Raw genomic sequence first — 19502 nt, forward strand, 5'->3', positions numbered from 1 at the left:
AGCCCTCCTACCCACCAAAGCACAGGTCCCACAACCCTTCCTCATCCTGAGTTCATTTCCCTTAGTTTCTGCAAGATCTCAGGTGAATCTAATTTACCAAACAATTTCCATGCTAGCCTTTGAGCTGTTTAGCTACTAATCTGAAAAGCCCCATAAGTTAGTTCTCTTGCTAACTGGAACCAAGCCAGAAGGTGAGATGTTTAGAGTTCACAGAAATATTCCAGTACCAAATACTGCTCCTCTTTCCACACATCTGAGTTAGTTTTCACTTATATAACAGTAACCCCCTAGCCACAGAGCAAGTGCAAGTCCCCTGCTGGAACCATCAGCCCCATGATTCACCTCTGTGGCTAGTTTTCCCAATGGAGAGAGGCAATACACAATGAGAGTATCACAATATCTTCAGGAGCAGCTCCCAGAATCCTGAACTCTGCTTGGAAACACCCACAAAAAAAAAAAATTAGCGAAGGACAGGTTTTCTTATTCTCCCCTGTCAGAAACATTTCTGGAAAAGGCAAGCAGATACATACTCCTGCTAACTATTTCTATGTTTGAGAAAATCTCCAGCTAGAATCTTATTGAGATTAAAGAGGGACTGACAGGCAAAGGAATTAGTCAGCTCTGAATAGAAGCATTGAAGGATTTTGAATCTAAGTGGTGTCATTGTCTTGTACAGAGCAAGAGAGAGAGAAAAGAAAGGTTGTGGTATGATTCAGAAATACTTTTGGGAGCGACTACTGAAAAATGTCTCTGAACATAAACCTGCAGGATTTGAAATTCCACCACTAGAGATTAATCTGCTTTGGTCTTTAAGAGTTCAAATGGATAATGAAGTTTTCTGAAAGAGGTAATACCTTATACCTTAATATCCTAAAATTCTATCTTATAATTTTTTTAGGTTTTCAGTTCTCAGGTAAGATTTTAAAGAATAATATACATAAGAGGACCGTGGAGAACAGGGCCAAGAAGAGGGACCAGAGAGGGAGAAAGAGTGGTCAGGCTCTTAATAGCAACCAGAACTTATATATGCATGTATGTGTGTAGTATTTCTGACGATTAAAGAGGTTCTTTCAAAAATGTGATCTCATTAAGTCACATAATCTATGAAATATGTTTCTGTGTTACAGATGAGAATATGGAAACTGAGAGTTGCAAAATGACCTGTCCCTGGGGCTAGCACAAGATCCACCACCCCCACTAGATGGAGTAGAGGTGCAAATTTAAGGTTCTGGAGAAAACTTAGAAAAAAAATAGTTCTACTTTCTCTATACTTACTTGCATAACTTTAAAAAGCAATAGGCACATGAGGGAGATATGGGATGCATACTAGAAACAAGGGTGGAGGGATGACAATGCTGGTGGTGGGAATGGCCCTGATTCATTGCCACTATGTATCTTCAATATTACTGTGAAAGATTCATAATTCACTTTGGTCACAATAAAAATTATTTTAAAAGAAACACAACAAAAGCATATAAAGAAAAATAAAATAAAAGAACACATTTTAAAGCCATTCTAACAGATACGAGTGACCAATGATAAGCAACTGGACATTATCAGGTAGCTTCTGGGAATCCCCCACTCTACCTTTTTCTCTTGTTTTTGGTTTTCTTTACTACCACCTTGAAGGGACAGGTTATGAATAGAGCTCCTGCAGCCATTTTACACCATGTAGTTAACAAAAATTTTGTGCTGAGAATAGGAGAACTGAGTAATGGAGAAAATTGGGTTTCTGGTGGTCGTATACCACAGAAAAATGAACTCCAGGGTATGTGCATTTAAACACTGATGGGTTTTCTGGGTTTAAGTTACATTCAACTGATTTTTTTAGTTCAATCTGAATTTGTGGCTTGATCTCACATTCCTCCGATTCAACTTTGTCATTTCACAATTACTCACTAGCGAGGAACAGAGTTCAGAAACCCTCAACTTGCAAATATGTTCTGCTACTTGGTCCTAGGTGGATATTTCTGAGGGGGACCATAGTTCTTATCATTTTACCCAAACATAGACCTTAGGGACTAGAAGGAAGTTAAACCTAATGGAAAAAGTCCCAGCATACCCCTTAAGACTGGGGTCTCAAACTCAATTTACCTGGGGGCCACAGGAGGCAAAGTCGGGGTGAGGCAGGGCCGCATAAGGGATTTCACAAAAAAAAGTCTTCAAAAGTCATTATTAACAGTTTTAATTATTTCTTCTGAACATGAATAGAACACGGAGTGAAGATCATGAACAGTTCTTCTGAACATGGCATCTTTTGCCTATTCCTTGCTGCCAGCACTTCTTCTCACAAATCTGAACCACATTTAGCGTTAGAGAGGAAGCAGTTGAGACCCTCAGTATGGCTTGAAGATGATCATCATTAAGTCTAGACCTGTACTTTGACTTATTGAAGTTCAATGTGGAGAATAACTTTTCACACAAGTATGTGCTCCCAAAAAGGCACATGGTGCACTTGAACATTCCGGAAAGCTCAGGGAAACTGGGGGGCTATTCTCTCAAAAATTGCCCATGCTTGTCTGCTTTTCCACTAATCTCCCTGAACTTGGCTTTGAGATCAGAGTTGCAGTGCAGGTCAATGAGCTCCTTTTGAAGCACAGGAGGGGCATCTTGTACATCAAAGGAAAAGGGGTCTACAAAATTTGGAAAGTGGCTCTGTGCTTTTTGAAGCCTGCAAATCTGTAATCAAATTCCTTCTCTAGCTTAAAATAGCATCCATATATTTCTCACCACTGAATGGTATGCCTGCATCCACAAGTTCCTTGCATGCTGGGAAATAGGAAAGGTTTGTCTGAGAGAGCTGGGATTTCCATAACACAAGTTTTGTGGAGAATGCTCTCACATTGTCACAGGCAGCACTGATAAGCTGCCCTGGGCCCTGTAACGTCTTGTTTAGTACATTCAGATTATGTGTGATGTCAACAAGAAAAGCTAAGTCCATGAGCCATTTGTGATCACTCAACTCAGAAACAGCATTCCCATCCTTCTCCATGAAGGCTTTCACTTCTCTCAATTCAAAAAATCTTTTCAGGACATTTCCCTTGCTTAGCCAACATACCTCAGTGAAATAGAGCACATCTCCATATTCTGACTCCATTTCCTCTAAAAAGGCACAGACCCTCCTGTGCTTGAAGCCCCTGGGTCTGATTTGGTTGATGCATTTCACAACAACAGACATCATGTTGTCACACGGCAGGCATTTACTGCAAAGGGCCTGTTGATGGATAATGCAGTGAAGAGCAATGGCCTTCTCTACACCCTCCTCTTCAAGTTTTTTTTTTGAACAAGTGCCACCAGTCCATTTTTCCTCCCTGTCATCGATGGCACTCCATCCGTTATTATTCCAACAAACCTCTTCCATGGCAAACCTGCATTCTCAATGGCATCACACAGATGCCGAAATATCTCATTAGCGGTGGTCTGGCCATGCATTGGAATTATTGTGAGCAGCTCCTCTGTCAATTCAAAATTGCAATCAACACCACAGACATAAATTGTGAGCTGCGCAGTGTCTGTTATATCTGTGCTCTCATCAAGAGCAACTGAGTATGCATCAAAACATTTGGCTTTCTCACACAGTTGATGATAAATGTCACTTGACATGTCAGAAATGCGCTCTGCCACAGTGTTGGCAGAAAGGCTGATTTTGCTAAACTGACCTTTCTTTTCTGGACAGATAATACTTGCAGCCTGGAACATGCATTTTTTTTTAACAAACTCTCCTTTTGTGACTGGGTTCCCTGCCTTAGCAATCATCTCACTAACCATGTAACTAGCTTCGATGATGTAGCATTCTCTTTGGTTGCTTTCTTGAAGAAATCTTGTTGCCTCATTAGATAGCTTTAAGACTGGCAATCCGCTTGGCTCTCTCATTTCCTTGATATTTTGCACATTCCTCAGCATGTTTAGTTGAATAATGGCGTTTCAAGTTGTATTCCTTGTGCACTGCAACTTTCTCTGAGCAAATAAGACATGTGGGGATGCCCCTGTGCTCAACAAAGAAATACTGCATCTCCCACTTTTCCTGAAATTATCTGTGCTCGTCATCAACTTTCTCTTCACTGTAGGCTTTGATGAAGTCATGATGAAGGTATGACAAAATCTAATTCTGTAATAAACTTCTCTCCCTTAGGCCTCCGATAATGCAAGGAACGCGGACAGGAGCAGCAGAAATGAGGTGTGTGCTAGGCGCAAAGTATTCGTGATTATTCACTTACTGAATATTCGCAATAAAAAATCGATTTAGTAAGAAAAAATCGCAAAAATCGCATTAAACATTTGCATACCCAACATTTGCATACCCCGAAGGTAACTGCTCGGGGTATGCGAATGTTTTTTTCTTACTAATGTGATTTTTATTGCCATTATTAGGTAAGCGAATAATCACAAATACTGTGATATTTGAAGGCCGGCCGTGGGCCACAAAATGTAGTATGGAGGGCCGCAAATGGCACATGGGTCGCGAGTTTGAGACCCCTGCCTTAAGAGATCCCTCCCTGTTCAGAAAGGGGTTACAATAGGCTCCCCTTAGGCCATCCATTAGGAACATATGTCTCCACCAGCCTGGAAACTGACACTCTGCTAGGGAGTTGTATTTCTAGTCTGCTCTGTAGAACATTGGAAATCCAGCCAAAGTTTTTGAGACTTGAACCATCTAAAAAAATGAACAATTTGGCCCATCCCCACTTGTAGAGGTCAGGTTTCCAGAATCAAGCAATGTGAGAGAGAATTGGAAAAGGTAAAAAATGCAAGGCAAAATGATTCTTGACTTTTTTCTCTGACCAAAGTGCTACTGCTAGAAGGAGTGTTTCCTATTTCCAACCATAATTTCTCTCTCTTTTTTTCTTCCGCTCCTTTCTCTTTCTGGGATCTGTCTGCTTTTTCATCAGGAAGTGAGGGTACATGAAAAGGTAGTTGAGTTAAAGAATGAATGTAAGGCACTTGCCTTACATGCAACAATCCCTGGTTCCACATGGTTCCCTTAGCACCTCCAGGATAATGCCTAAACACAAGAACAGAATTAAGTCCTGAATACTACTGGGTGTGGCCTCAAACCAAGAACCTAAAAAACAAAACTTCTTTCACAGATCAGGCTTGGCATGGCCCCTCCCACTATAGTAACCTGTCCTTCTTTCTATATCCTCTGCCCTGTGGTACTGCAGTCATGGGAAAGGGGCATAATAGCTCTACTAAAGTGTTGTTTGAGAAGATCTTGCTGGAGATCACAGATTATGATTTAGTGTTAAAGTACAGGCATTGCATATGCGAATCACTAAATTCAACTATCTGTTACACACACACAGAAAAGGTGACAAGGGTGATGAAATTGTCTGACTCCTGCCCCTTTGCCTTTTTTGGGTGGTAGAGAGAATGAATGCATTTGACAATCATAGGGAAATAGGCCATATATGTGATGGGATTGTGCTACATATAGGGAAGAGATGGAGCAAACTGTCTGTGTCTTCCCCATCCTTAGGGTCTCTCTTCTCTTCATCCTTGGCAGCCCTTTCATGGAGGCATGGCTGCATAATAAGCAAGTTGAAAGCTAGGCTGTATCCTACTAATTCATTTCTGTGTGCTATACTGTTTCTAGCTACTCCAGTTCTCTTGAGGCTCATTCCCACATCACGCCTAGTGACAGATGTTCTGGATGATTCTTGGAGACAAGTGTTTCTGAATGTCACTTGGGCTGATAATGACATGCAGGGCACTTCACTTTCCATGTCACACCAGGGATGACATGGATAGGACAGACTCCTGATTTTCTTCTGAGGGTAAAGGAGGTTTCTTCTCTCTGACCACTTCTCTTTGCCTTCCTTCTCTTTGTTGGTCCCTTCTCTTCTAACACCCCACTACTTAAGGCTGAACTCTTTCTGAAAGATCACTCTTACCTAGTACGGAAATGAGACACCATAAGAAGGCACATCATATATGTCCAGCTTGTCCTGGTACCTGCCTACAGGTGAAAACTCTGGGAAGTTAGCAAGACCCATGGTTTGGAATGTCCTTTTTTGTGGGGATGTTTTAGGGCCACATCCTTGTGGTGTATAACTTCATACTTTTGGACCCTGCTTACATCTCCCAGGGCAACAGGGGAGGGTCATTGGTCTAAGTCAGTGGTCTGCAAATGGCTTTGATCAGATCTGGTTGGACAGTCAGAGCTTCTGCCAAGGACTGTGTCACTTGACCTCAGGCTCTGAAGTAAAAATGAAGTAAAAATGAATTAAAAGGCTCTGGGATTAAAAATGTTATAATCAAGATGCTCTGAAGAAAATTGAGTTATCTGGGGCCGTGAGGTGGCGCTAGAGGTAAGGTGTCTGCCTTGCAAGCGCTAGCCAAGGAAGGACCGCGGTTCGATTCCCCGGTGTCCCATATGGTCCCCCCAAGCCAGGGGCAATTTCTGAGCGCTTAGCCAGGAGTAACCCCTGAGCATCAAACGGGTGTGGCCTGAAAAATAAAAAAAAAATTGAGTTATCTAGGGCCTGGAGAGATAGCACAGCGGCATTTGCCTTGCAAGCAGCCAATCCAGGACCAAAGGTGATTGGTTCGAATCCCGGTGTCCCATATGGTCCCCGGTGCCTGCCAGGAGCTATTTCTGAGCAGATAGCCAGGAGTAACCCCTGAGCACTGCCGGGTGTGGCCCATAAACCAAAAAAAAAAAAAAAGAAAGAAAATTGGGTTTTCTAGTAAGTGGCACCCACATTGTCTTGGACATGGTACTTTTAATTAATTTTGTTTTATTTTAATTTTTAAAATATTTGTTTGGGGACTACATCCAGCTCTGCTCAGTTGTGTTACTCCTGACTTTACTCAGTGGTCACTTCTGTTGCTTCTTTGATGGAATCCAGGTCTGTTGCCTGAAAGGCATGTGCTTTTCCCACTGTAGGCTAGCTCTATGGTCCTTATGAATTTTTTAAATGCTTTTTAAAATGCTAAAGACAAGGTTCATCAAAGTCAAAAATTTCCATTCTTTCATAAATTGAGTTGCCCACTCACTGTACTTGGTGCTGAGTCTGACAAGTTTTACTTGAACACTTCTCTGGAGAGAGCTAACTTACAACTTGATGCCAGCTCTCACTCAGTCTGCCATTGGGCAGCCTTGATGCTCATTTTAATTCTGCTCTGTTCACCAAATGTTGTCTCTCTCACTGTGGTGGGACATATTTCAGAGGAGCTGAGAGCACAGAGCTGAGCACACATGCACAGTCATAACACAGGCTGGAGAGGGAGGGAGCACAGAGCCAGTCACAGATGGAGAGTGACTAGATAGGGATGCAAAGCTGTTGCCCCTAGAATTTTTTTCCTTACAATGGCTGCGTGTGTGTGTGTGTGTGTGTGTGTGTGTGTGTGTGTGTGTGTGTGTGTGTGTGTGTGTGTGTTGTTTATCTCTTGTTTCTTGAGGAGTCTGAATTAATTCAAGGAACCACGACTTCCAAGGTGACTTTTACCCATATAACTTCCAGAATCCTGGATTCATCAATTGATCTCTAGTTACACTGCAGGCTGTAAAGACAACATTTAATTCAGATGTGCCAACTGGATGAAATATCTTAGAGGTCTCCTCTGACCAGTATGTATCATTTCTGTAGAATCCTAAGACTCCCACTATTCAAGCACTGTACTTCTATTAACAAAACTTGTTCCTGTGACCCTGACTCCCTCAAGGTCAATCCAAACTCAAGCCTATTTCACACTATTTCACATTCTAGTAAAGTCAGATTCTGTCCTGGCCTCAGGCCCTTGAGTCCAGAAGGGAAAGGAATGCACCATTTGTGGGAGGTCTTATGTGGAAAAGAAAACAGTATCAGGCCAAACAGATGTGGAGACAGATGTTGGGGCACCAAGCAATTTCTCACACTTTCACTTCACCTGGTTATCAAACCCATTACAGAGTACTTCAACCAGCATGCACCAAACAGTGTTCAACATTTTGCCAGGTGCCCTGTTCAATGGTATCTTCAAGAACCAACTTCTGATTCGTTGATCTTTTAGATTGTTTTTTAGGTTTCCACTTCATTGATTTCTGCTCTAAGCTTTGTTTGTTCCATGGTATCTTATGCACTCTGGGTATAAAGACGTATGTACCCCATCCTGAAAATACCAAAAGCACTTTCCAAGGGGTACTCGTTCCCCTGGAGTGTGGTCCACTTCCCTGTGGAAATGTGTGTGGCTGGGGAATAGAAACTCTCTATGGTGGGAAGGAGGTCACTGAGGAAGTATTGCCTCTGGCAGACAAGAACAATGGATCCACACTAGACAACTCCATAATTGGGCAACATTTGCCCCTGTGACCCCATGTTGAGTTTAAGAATCAGGATTTCTTTTTAAGGTTTTCTTTTTAAGGCCTTTTACCTTTTACCTTTTATCAGTTGATAACTTCTTTCTATAGAAGAACCATCCAAGCTAGCATACTTCCAGAGCCTAGTTTTCAAAAAGCATAATATCTACTCTTTTGCTGTCTTGGAAACCATCTCTTTCTTGCCATGGGGAGGGATCATTAACTCCATTTGGAAAGGTCATCTGTGTGTTCCTGTAATCCCAAGACATGACATGGCAGTGGGGACCAGAAATTTTTCATGACAGTAGTGACGGGACATGTCTCTCTCGGATGCTATTGTTTCTCTTTCGGCAACATGGATGTGGCCTGGATTAAAATCCTACCCCTGCTAAGAAACATCATGGCAAATTTCTAGATAAAAGTTGAAATGTTCTGAGAGCTTACCTGCCAGGGTTTAAAACAGTGACATGACTGGTATGCTTTGAGCCCTAAGGACAGTGCCCTGCACAGGTAAGTAATCCATGAAAACAGATAAGATCTGGACTGTAATTCTTCCTCTTGCAAAGGAAGGTAAAGAAATCAAGCTGTAAATGATAAGGCATTGCCTGCTGGCTCCTGTCAATGCTCATTGCAACCTTTCTCCACCAGCAGATCCTTGTCATTTTTCTTCCTTACCCTGACCATGGACTACAAAGCCATCTTGGCTCTTCCTGAATTCTTTCTCCCTCTCTTCCTTCCTTCCCTACCTCCTTCTCACTCTCTACCTCCTTCTCCTCCTCTTCCTCTCTATTTCTCCCTCTCTTTCTTTCACTTTCTCGCTCTTCCTCTCTCCCTTTATGATACACATTCCTTTACTCATTCATTCTCACATGCATTTTCACATTCTTCCCTTTTTGAGCCCCTTTCTTGTAAAGTCTGAGCATGTTCTTTCTTTTTTTTAAACTTTATTTATTGATTGATTAATTGATTGATTGGTTGTTGGGCCACACCTAGCAGCACTCAGGGGTCACTCCTGGCTCTGCACTTAGAAATTGCCCCTGGCAGGCTGGGGGACCATATGGGTGCTGGAACTGGGTCCTTCCCAAGTCAATAGCATGCAAGGCAAATCCCCTACCACTATGCTATCTCTCCAGCCCAGCATGTTCTTTCTTATGGAAATAATCCATTTTCTAAAAATTCACAGTTTCTTTCTTTCTTTGAATCTCTGATTTATTTTTTCCAACTGTATTCACAGTTAGACCTTGGATAGTAGGGCCATGGAGCTAGGCTCTAGACACTGACCCTAAGGGTCAAAGCAATTCAGTCCAACCTTGTTTTGGCCACTTGCCTTGGGTAGAATTGCTGAATCCTCTCACCTGCTTGTACTTCTAGGTATGTCTGAAAGAATGAAATAAGATGCTGCCTGTAAAGATAAGTGTCAGGCAGACAGGAAGCTGGCTCTAGTGTCAGTCAGCCATGGCAGTTATCATTATCTGGCTAAGACTCATGCTGACCTTTGTCTTGAAAGTTTTGGAAATGTGTCTTCTAAAAGACTGAACCCTGTATCTAACCTTCCTTTCCTGCTTCTTTTCCAAGAAAGACAAATAAGATACGGCTCACATTCTCCTGCTTACAACTGAGTTGACTAACCTCACCAGATATAAGAATAAATTATGAGGGCCAGAGTAATAGGACATAGGCAGGGCACTTGTATGAAGTGCCCTTGTATGAAGCCAACCAGGATTTGACCCCCAATACTTCATATGGTCTCCTGAGTATGCTAGGACTGATTGCTGAGAGCAGAAGTAAGCCCTGGGTACAGGCAAAAGGTATTATCATCTGCATTTATTTTTATATATTTAGGTTTTCTTTGTTTGGAGGCCACACTCAGTGGTGCTCAGAGGCACCATATAGTGCCAGGAATCAAACTCAAGACTTCCCACATGAAAATCAAATGCTTAGTCATTTGAGTCTCTCCCAGCCAGAATCATTTTCTGAATTTCAAGGTTTCCCAATCTCAAATGCAAGCAACATGAACTCATACCCACGAGAGGGACTTAGGAGCTCAGCCCACATATTTTTCTGCTCAAATTCTTTGTGAACTCCAGAAAAGATTACTTTTGAGCCCCTTGTCCCCAGTTCCCACGAATTTCCCTCAAACAGACTGAATTTCCTTTACTCTGGCCCTGTGCAAGCCTCTAAGGTGAAAACATTTCACCCTTCCACCTCTGATCAAAGTCAAAATGACATAATAAATTCAGAGAAGAAAGTATACTTACACTCAAAAGGTCAATCTTACAAGTTATCAAAGAAATGTAAATGATAACAAGTTCCATTTTCACCTATGAAATTGGCAAATATGAAATCCAGGCTATATTCAGTAATAGGCCAAGGCATGGTACTGTTCCTTTTGACTGGCCTGAGAATAAATATTATGTACCATATAAAATTTATATTCTACTCTTTAAGCCAGAATTCAACTCTTAAAAATATGCAAAGGAAATCATTGAAGTTGCACCAATATATTATGTAAAAGAGATTCATCCTTCTTTTTTCTCTATTTAAAAATTTTTAAATGTTTATTTAGGCCATAGTGAATGATGCTTGGGGCAGTTTGGGGATACCTGGAGACACGCTACCAAAGTGAACATGAAAACTTATTATTAGGGTATAGAGGTGCTTGGGAGCCACGTGGGAGGGCTATACCCTGTGGTGCAGGTGTTTATGCAGTGCCTTTGCTTATGCTCTTCACCTTAGTATTGTGTATTGTTTCCCATACAGCAAAATGGAAAACAACCTAATGTTTAACAATAGAAGACTAGTTAGATAAATCACGATGCAAACAAGTAAAAAATGTTTTAATAGAATAAGAACTAAGCCTCCTATAATGTTGACTAGAAGGAACTGAGACACAAAAGCATACACTAGATTGATCATAAAAATTGGTTTGACTGGGAAGAAAAGAGAAAAACTTAATGCCTCTAATTAACTTTAGGTGATGAGGTTATACGAATCTTATTCTCTTCTTTATCATTTTCCCTATTTTCAAATCTTTCTATAAAGACTGTTAGTTTTATAATGAGAATACATTCATGTGTATTTAGGTTGACTTTAAATCTATGACTGCATCTCTGTGTGAATTTATCTATATTAAATGTATCTATATTAAATTTCAAATGCTGCTTTCTTTGCATTTGGAGAAGAGAATCTGCTCTCCTGATAGACAAGGGGAAGCCAGGCAGAGGCATGCCCTGGCTCTATAGGTCTCCATGGTAGACCACCCACATGAATGCCACTTTGTGAATGAGTGCGTGCTTCTGGTGCTTTCTCCCTGTGTCTCTCTCCAGAGACTCAACAACTAGGAAAAAAAACTCAGAAAAGTACTTGAGTCTTGACCTCTGTTGACTCTGAGCTCTTCAGATGTTGGAGAGTGTATGGGATATCTTCTCAAACTAATGGTTTTAAATATATAAAATAAAATAAAGGGGTTCAGAAGAAACCACTTATGTCAGTATAGACCATGTCCCTCGAGTTTAAAGAAAATGTGGGTTTACTAAGAAGAATCTCATCTGGAGAGAGAGAGAGAGAGAGAGAGAGAGAGAGAGAGAGAGAGAGAGAGAGAGAGAAGAAAATATCCATCATTGAGGAAGGCATAGAGGAGGGCAGGGAAGAGGGTGAAAAGCAAACTGGGGACATTGGTGGTGGGAAATATGCATTGGTAAAGGGATGGGTGTTGGACACTGTATGACTGAAACTCAATCATGAATAGTTTTATAACTGTATTTCCATGTATAACCATGTGTATAACATTGATTCAAAGTAAATTTGAAAAAGCAAGATCTGGGGGCTGGAGCCGTAGCACAGCATTAGAGCGTTTGCCTTGCACATGGCCGACCAAGGATGGATCTGGGTTTGATTCCCAGCATCCCATGTGGTCCTACCAGGAGTGATTTCTGAGCACAGAGTAAGGAGTAACCAGGAGTGCCACCAGGTGTGGCCCCCAAAACCCCCCCAAAATAAAAATAAAAATGCAAGATCTTCTGCCTCAGAGTCTCATCATTTTATCAGCTGATAATTTGAAGGTTCAAGTTACAGAGCCTCCTATGACAGATCAAAACTCTCTCTGGACTCAGTCTGGAAAAGGGACTCCTTTCTAGATGTGCTCAGAGGAAATATGCTATCTCGCAAGTCAATCCAGAAGGAAATGAGAATTAGGGAAGTGAAGAAAATGAAAGTACAGTGTGATAAGGGCATGGAATCAAGCAGAGTATAATTTTTTCAATTCTATAAACCAACACATTTCCCAGTTAAGAGTTGAGTACAATTATTTGCATCCAAGATTTCAAACTAAGTGAACTGTAAGTTATGCCCATTTAACAGTGGAGGAAAATTGAAGTAGGTCAAGAAGCTTGAACTGACCAGCAATTTGTAACCCTATGATCTGAATTCTACTATTCCTGATCTCAAAACTTTAACCAGGGATGCTCTTACAGCAAGCGTCTGCTCCTAGGTCTTGCCTGCCACCTGGCTGGGGCATTGGCATGCTTATAGCCACATAGCCACTTCCCATTGCCACATCACCGGGAGCCGTGTTACTTGCAAACATCTCTTCAGATTACCATGTGAGTGGTCTCCTTTCTTTGCAAATAGCATTTACTTTTCTTTTACTCTACTCTTACCTGTACAACAGTCACCTCTTATTTGACCAGAAGCCCCAGCTGCACCTTTAGGGAGGAGTTTCCTAGGTAAGGTCAGCTCAGACCTCTCCCTATCCCTTTGTCCTTCCACAAGCAGACACTTCTTGGCTCACCTGTAAACCAGCACTTCATCATCAGAGCAGTTGTACTGCAGCTGGTACATCTTTACTCGGGGTGCTGACTTGCTGACCGACCACTTGACCAGGGCTGAAGTGGTAGTCACATCCGACACAAGGACAGCCCTTTCTGGGGTAGTCTTGGGAAGTTCCCCACCTCCACTGCCTCCACCTCCCCGGCTGGTCTTACTGGAGCCAGTAATATCCGAAAGGCGGGATTTAGGGGACGCAGTACGGCTGGTGCTGTTGCTGAGGTGTGGCAGTTGCACAATGGAGACCTCCACAGTGGCTGTGGCCTCCCCTGCAGCATTGGCAGCTATGCAGGTGAAGGCCCCACTGTCCTGAGATGTGGTGATGAGTATGTCCAGGGTGCCGTTGTCATACACGGCAGTTCTTGAGGAGTTCCCCACCAGGCGATCATCAGGGGCCACCCAGTGGATGAGAGGGCTGGGGTCCCCGATGGCCTTGCACTTGAGTGTGGCTGCCTGGCCCTCCAGCACCAACAGCTTGTGTGTGTGCTGAGTGATGAGTGGAGGTTCACATACAAATTCTTCCTCCCGCACATGCCAGAAGTAGCGACCCTTGAGTCCCCCTGGGGAGCCGCAAGTCTCCAGGTCATCCTCCCTTTCCAGCCTTCGCAGCCAGAGGAGCTCACAATTGCAGTGCAGTGGGTTACCCCCAAAACTGAAAGACAAGGGAGGGGCAAAGGGTGTTGCAGTCAGGACAGAGAAAGCCTGGGAGCGGGCAAAGATGGGGTCAGGGGGTAGTTTCTGCAGCCGGTTTGAGGTGAGATCAAGGCGAGCCAGCTTTTGCAGGTCTGCAAAGGTGCCCTCGGCAATGTAGTCCAGCAGGTTGTGGTCCAGACTCAGCTGGTGGAGGTTAATCATGCGCCGCACTGAACCCCAAGGCAGGCCATGGAGGTTGTTGTAGGAGAGGTCCAAATCCTCTAGTGTCAGCAGGAAGTCCTCAAAGGCCTCATCAGCAATGCCTCCCAGCTGGTTGTTGTTTACTATGAGGTGCTGAAGGTTGACCAGGCCCCGGAGTGTGTCCTCACCAATGCTGGGCAACCGGTTGCTGTCAAGGTGTAGAGAACGCAGGCTCTCAAGGTCCAGGAAGGAGAAGGGCTGAATGTGGCTGATGGTGTTCCTGGACAGCGTCAGGTCCACCAATCCTGTCATGTTGGCAAAGTCCTGGCGGCCAATATGGATGATAAAGTTGCCACCCAGACGCAGCTCCACTGTCCGCCGGTCAATGTCAGGGGGCACAAAGAGCAGCCCCTTGGAGGGGCACAGGGTCCCCAGTGACTCAGACAAGTTTTGGCAGACACAGTACTTGGGGCAGGCATCCACCACAGCAAACGCCATACCAAACGCTAGCAGGCCACCAAGCAGGGTCTCCATGGTCTGGTCACTCAGGACACGGCCCCTGTAAAAGATGGACACAAGGTCAGGAAGAGGAGATGACTTCTGAAACCCTTTCCCAGAGCCCTTTCTTTCCAATTAACACCCCCTATGGTGAGCAGCAATCTCTCCTTACCAATCTCTTTGGTACATATCCACTTTCCCTTTTTACTTAGTTTTAATATCTAACAAATAATTGAATTTACTTGTTCACTATATTCCTGGATTATTTCCTTTTTTCCCCCATTAAAACGCAGTTTTACAAGGACAGATATCTACTTTGGATGTTTTGTTCATTGCTGTAACTCACCCATCTAGCAAAGTGCTTGAAATAAACAGTTTCTAGAAATCTTTGTTAGATGGATGAATGATTGAAAAAAAAAAAGATGGATAGATGGATAACTCCATATCCATAGTTCATCTAATAATCGAAGGATACAGAAAAATGTGTCACTGGTGTATTTGGAATTAATTTTACTTTAATTGATTTTTGGCTGAGCATGAAATGAAATGAGACCAGAGTTCCTTAAGATCAAGGACATGGACAAGGAGAGAACTGGCCCCAAGAGATGTCAGAGTTAGAGGAAATTGGCTTTGGTTAACTTCTTCACATTGAAGAACTGACATAGTGAATGCCTATTTGAGAGTTCAAAGAAGTAGAAAGAAAAGTGGAAAGGCAGAGACTTCTGATCATTTGTCATATGTTAGTTAGATCCTTTCACAAATATCGTCTTCTTAGGGTATAAAGAACATCTTTCATAAAGAAAAGCTGCTATGTTTATGTTAGTAAAATGTGGCTCTCTGCCTCATCACCTCCATCTAGTCTTTTTTTTTTTTTACATACTCACACTTATATATACATGCATATTTAGTAAGTATTGCACTGTGTTCAACATTGATCTATGTGTATGGTCATATCAGTGGTTCAAAACAAAAAAAAATTTTATTTAACCAACTTTATTACATACATTGTATTCCACCTAGTCTTGACTTTTAAGTCGCCTCCTACTCAATATTCTATCAAGTAAGTGTGCAGGTTACTTTTCTCTGCTTGGTATCTTCTCCATGGCTCTAATTATACTGAACATGTTTGCATTATTTATCCACTTGTCTTGTTAATTATTTGTCTTCTGCCAGAAACATCCTAGAGGTCAGGACTTAATTATACTCTACTCAAGGCCTAAAGTATGGCCCAGCACATTGTCGTTCCTGTTTTCATGGTTTCTCCTGAATGAATATCTCCAGAGGGAAGGACAAGACTTTGGCTCAATTGCGGCTGGAGAAATATTACAACAGGTAAAATGCTTACCTTCCATACAACCAACCTGGGTTTGATTCCCACATTCCTTATGGTCCCTTGAGCCCTGGCAAGAGTAATCCCTAATTGTAGAACCAGGAGTACACCTTAAACACTGTCATAGTGGCCCCAAAGCAAAAGCAATAACAAAAAACCCAAAAGAATTTGGCTCAGGGTATTGTGCCTCCAAATCTGTTTTCTCACTATGTCATGTTGAAAAATGAGGGCCATTTATGTCATGCCAAAACTATTAATTGAGTTGTAGTTTTAGAAAAACTATAACATTGGCATCTCTCAGCCAAAAATTCTCAAATTGGGGACCAGAGTGATAGTACAGCAGTAGGGCATTTACGTTGCATGCAACCAACTCAGGACAGACTTGGGTTTGATCCCTGGCATCCCATATGGTCCTCCAAGCCTGCTAGGAGTGATTTCTGAGCTCAGAGCCAGTTGTAACCCCTGAGCACCGAAGGTGTGGCCCAACAAAACAAAACAAAACAAAACAAACAAACAAAAAGGAATTCTCAAATTGTCTTCTAGGGTTGCAAATAAGAGTTTTGCAAGATAAGCATCGCAGGCCAAAAACTTGGCAATGTGTTTTCTATCTAGTTCACCCTTGTAAAGGCTCTCTCTACACATTAGTAAGTTCAGAAGGTTGAGAAATTCTGCTGCAGTAAAGAAACTGGATGAATATTTAATTCCTGTTTAATTCACCATTGCTTCATTCCCCATTAAAAAAAAATAACCAAAGCACTCTTATTACCATTTTGAGCAAGTAGAGACATCCATAGCTCCCAATTTGAGGAAAATAGACACAGACAAAACAACTCTCAGATAAAAAGGGAAGACATTTTAAATATTAAAACATTTATTCCAATAGGGTATTTGTTTTACTGTAAAGATTTGAATTTCATGGTTGTTTCTTTTACAGGATGAATCTCTTTTCTGAACTGCATCAGGGTCAAAGCCTTACCCTCTATTTCATTTAGAGGATGTATTATTTTTTATTGGGGAGTAAGGGGAGTTGGGCCAGACCTAGCTTATTCCTGGCTCTTCATTTAGGGATCACTTCTTGAGGAGCCCAGAGGACCATATGTGCTGCCAGGGATTGAACTCAGGTTGGCTGCAAGAAACCAAATGCTTTACCTGCTGTAATATTTTTCCAGCCTAGATAAAGCTATTTTTGAATAGTACTGTCCATTAGCATATAATAGTAGGTTCAAAATGTAATTTAAAAAAATTTAGTGATCCTAGCATAAGATTTAGAAAGGAACAGGTGAAGTAAATTTTGATGATCTATTTTGTTTAATCCAAAATATTATAAAATGTCACCACTACAATTATTAATAAGATGTTTAACATTCTTTTAGTTGTACTAAAGCTTTAAAATCTGCTCTGTATTTAACACATAAGCACATTTCTAGTGCTTACTAGCCATATGGAGCTGTTGGCTACCATACTGGACAGTGAGGGAGCAGGTGTTGATGAACTAAAGCCAAGGGCCAAACTCAGTCTGTCACCTGTTTTATAAATAAAGTTGTATTAAATAATTACTCTAAAATATCATCAAATAATTAACATATTGTTTATTTATGGCACTTTTTCATGATACAATGTCAAAAGTGATCATGGCAGCAGATATAATGTGCCCTGCAAAGTCTGACTTATTTGCTATCTTGACTCTTATAGAAACAGCTGATATCTGTACCAGATAATTACTTTCTTTTCATCTTTATTGTGAATGCCTCATTAAATGCCTTTGTTGATGTGCCAAATTCTACAGAATTCTATTCCATGCTCTCCTCCATTAGACAGTTCATCTTCTTGGCTGTGAGTCTCAACCTACCCTAACCGAAAATCGCAAACCTACCATCTTTCTCTATGTTCAAACTAATTCAGAACCAAGGTTTTTTGATTCTGAAGAAAGAGAAATTCACAAAAAGTCAGAATTCTTTTCCCAGAAAAATTTATACATGAACATAAGAAAGCAACATTGGGAGAGAGTTCCACCAGGCTGATGACCCAGAGGGATCAAGAACAAGGGGGCAGGAAAGCTTCTTTCCTTATGAACAGATTATATTATCTCATCTTGTTTTTCATGGAGGGCTGATCAAGGAAAGAGAGAAGAGGAAGTCTGCCCATGTATAAAAAAGCGGGATGCAACTGGCTCTGAGCTTTGTACAAATGCTTGTTTCATGGGTGAAGCAACCAGGCTTTCTTAGTACCTATTCCTTTGTTGCAGACAGGAAAAGTATATTTAAAAAATATTAAGTATATTAAGAAATACATTTTCCTGAACCTAAAACCAACCCAAATGCAAGAAAGATTTTGACACAAAAGACTTATCTTGAGAGCATAGAAAACCATAGAGATGCAGAATTCTAGGCCAGGTGCATTGATGAATTCCTGGGAGAAGAGGTTGCTAGACCTTGGAAAGGATAGTCTCAACTTCTCTTATAAAAACCACAGGAAAGGGGCTGGAGAGATAGCATGGAGGTAAGGCATTTGCCTTGCATGCAGAGGGACAGTGGTTTGAATCCCGAGATCACATATGGTCTCCCAAGCCTGCCAGGAGCGATTTCTGAGCGTAGAGCCAGGCGTAACCCCTGAGCACTGCCGGGTGTGACAAAAAAACAAACAAACAAACAAACAAAAAAAACAAACACACAGGAAAATTTCCTTTCAAAAGAAGACCATCAACAGCTCCTAGGTCTACCCCTTGGTAATTATCCTAGCAATGGACTGGTGAGGGGGTGTGGGAGGAAATTTCAGAAAATCATAAAAGAGGAAATGGCCTGAGATGTGTACTTGAGCTTTCTACTCTAGAGAAGCTCATGCTCTCTCTTAAACATGTATCTCTCCTTGCCTCCTCTTATTTTGCAAATAAATTGGTTTTACTTCAATATTCATCTTCTCCTGAAATTCTTTTATGTGATGGAAAAGACATGGGAATCATGTCTCTCACTGGCAATAATTCTCAGAACTTATTTACAAAGGCCTCCCAGCTCCATTTTTCATGGATCCTGATGCAATTAATAAGGACCTTATTAGTCAGCAGAAATACTCATTTTTTTCAGCACAAGTGCAAGTCTTTGCAAGAGCTGGCCCTCTCCAGCTTCTCTTGGGGCTCTGCTTCCCTATGCTCTTCATATTTCAGACACAACATTGTACTTTACTGTCCCCAGACTTCTGACTCTCACTACTCTCTTGCTGGCTTCTCTCTCATCTTTACCCCTGCCTGTTCCATGAGACACCACCTCTTCCTGGAAGTCTCTCCATAACTGAGATCAAATTAGGCCCTCCTGCTCTTTGCCCCATAGCAGTTTGTTATTCTCCCTACACCACACTCAACAAGCTTTTAATTCTATCTCCTTAATTACTTACCTCATCTATAATGACCTGGAAAAAAGCATATAAATTATTTGTCTTGTATACTCATCACTATATCCCCAGTACTCAGCTCCATCCCCAACTCAGTGCAAAAGCCCAAACTAATATAAGTGGAATGAATAAATGAAATGAGGCTGAGCAAACAAGGTTATTGAATTGGCACTGAGTGCCGTGTCCATATGGCCCAGGGTTCACTGGACTAATTAGCAGAAAAGACCATCTTGATCAATTAGACTGGTCACAGCTCCAGAAACTTTTTGCCATCATCAGCTGTACTTTTCTAAACAAAGTCAGAGTCAGGCCCTATGTCCCTAGGTCCTGGACACCTCCCTCCCTACTTGCAGT

The 19502-nt window shown here is 41.9% G+C and overlaps 1 protein-coding gene across 1 annotated transcript in view; it reads right to left on the bottom strand.

Annotated features, from left to right (window-relative positions):
- LRFN2 (leucine rich repeat and fibronectin type III domain containing 2) overlaps window positions 1-19502 on the bottom strand; it is a 177156-nt gene that overhangs the window by 18747 nt on the left and 138907 nt on the right. The window contains exon 2 of the mRNA XM_049765336.1: window positions 13068-14495. Coding sequence (XP_049621293.1) covers window positions 13068-14470 — 1403 coding nt within the window. The 5' untranslated portion in view covers window positions 14471-14495. The remainder of the gene's footprint in view (window positions 1-13067; window positions 14496-19502) is intronic.

Source organism: Suncus etruscus, chromosome 18, assembly GCF_024139225.1.
Source record: "Suncus etruscus isolate mSunEtr1 chromosome 18, mSunEtr1.pri.cur, whole genome shotgun sequence".
Classification (NCBI taxonomy): Eukaryota; Metazoa; Chordata; class Mammalia; order Eulipotyphla; family Soricidae; genus Suncus; species Suncus etruscus.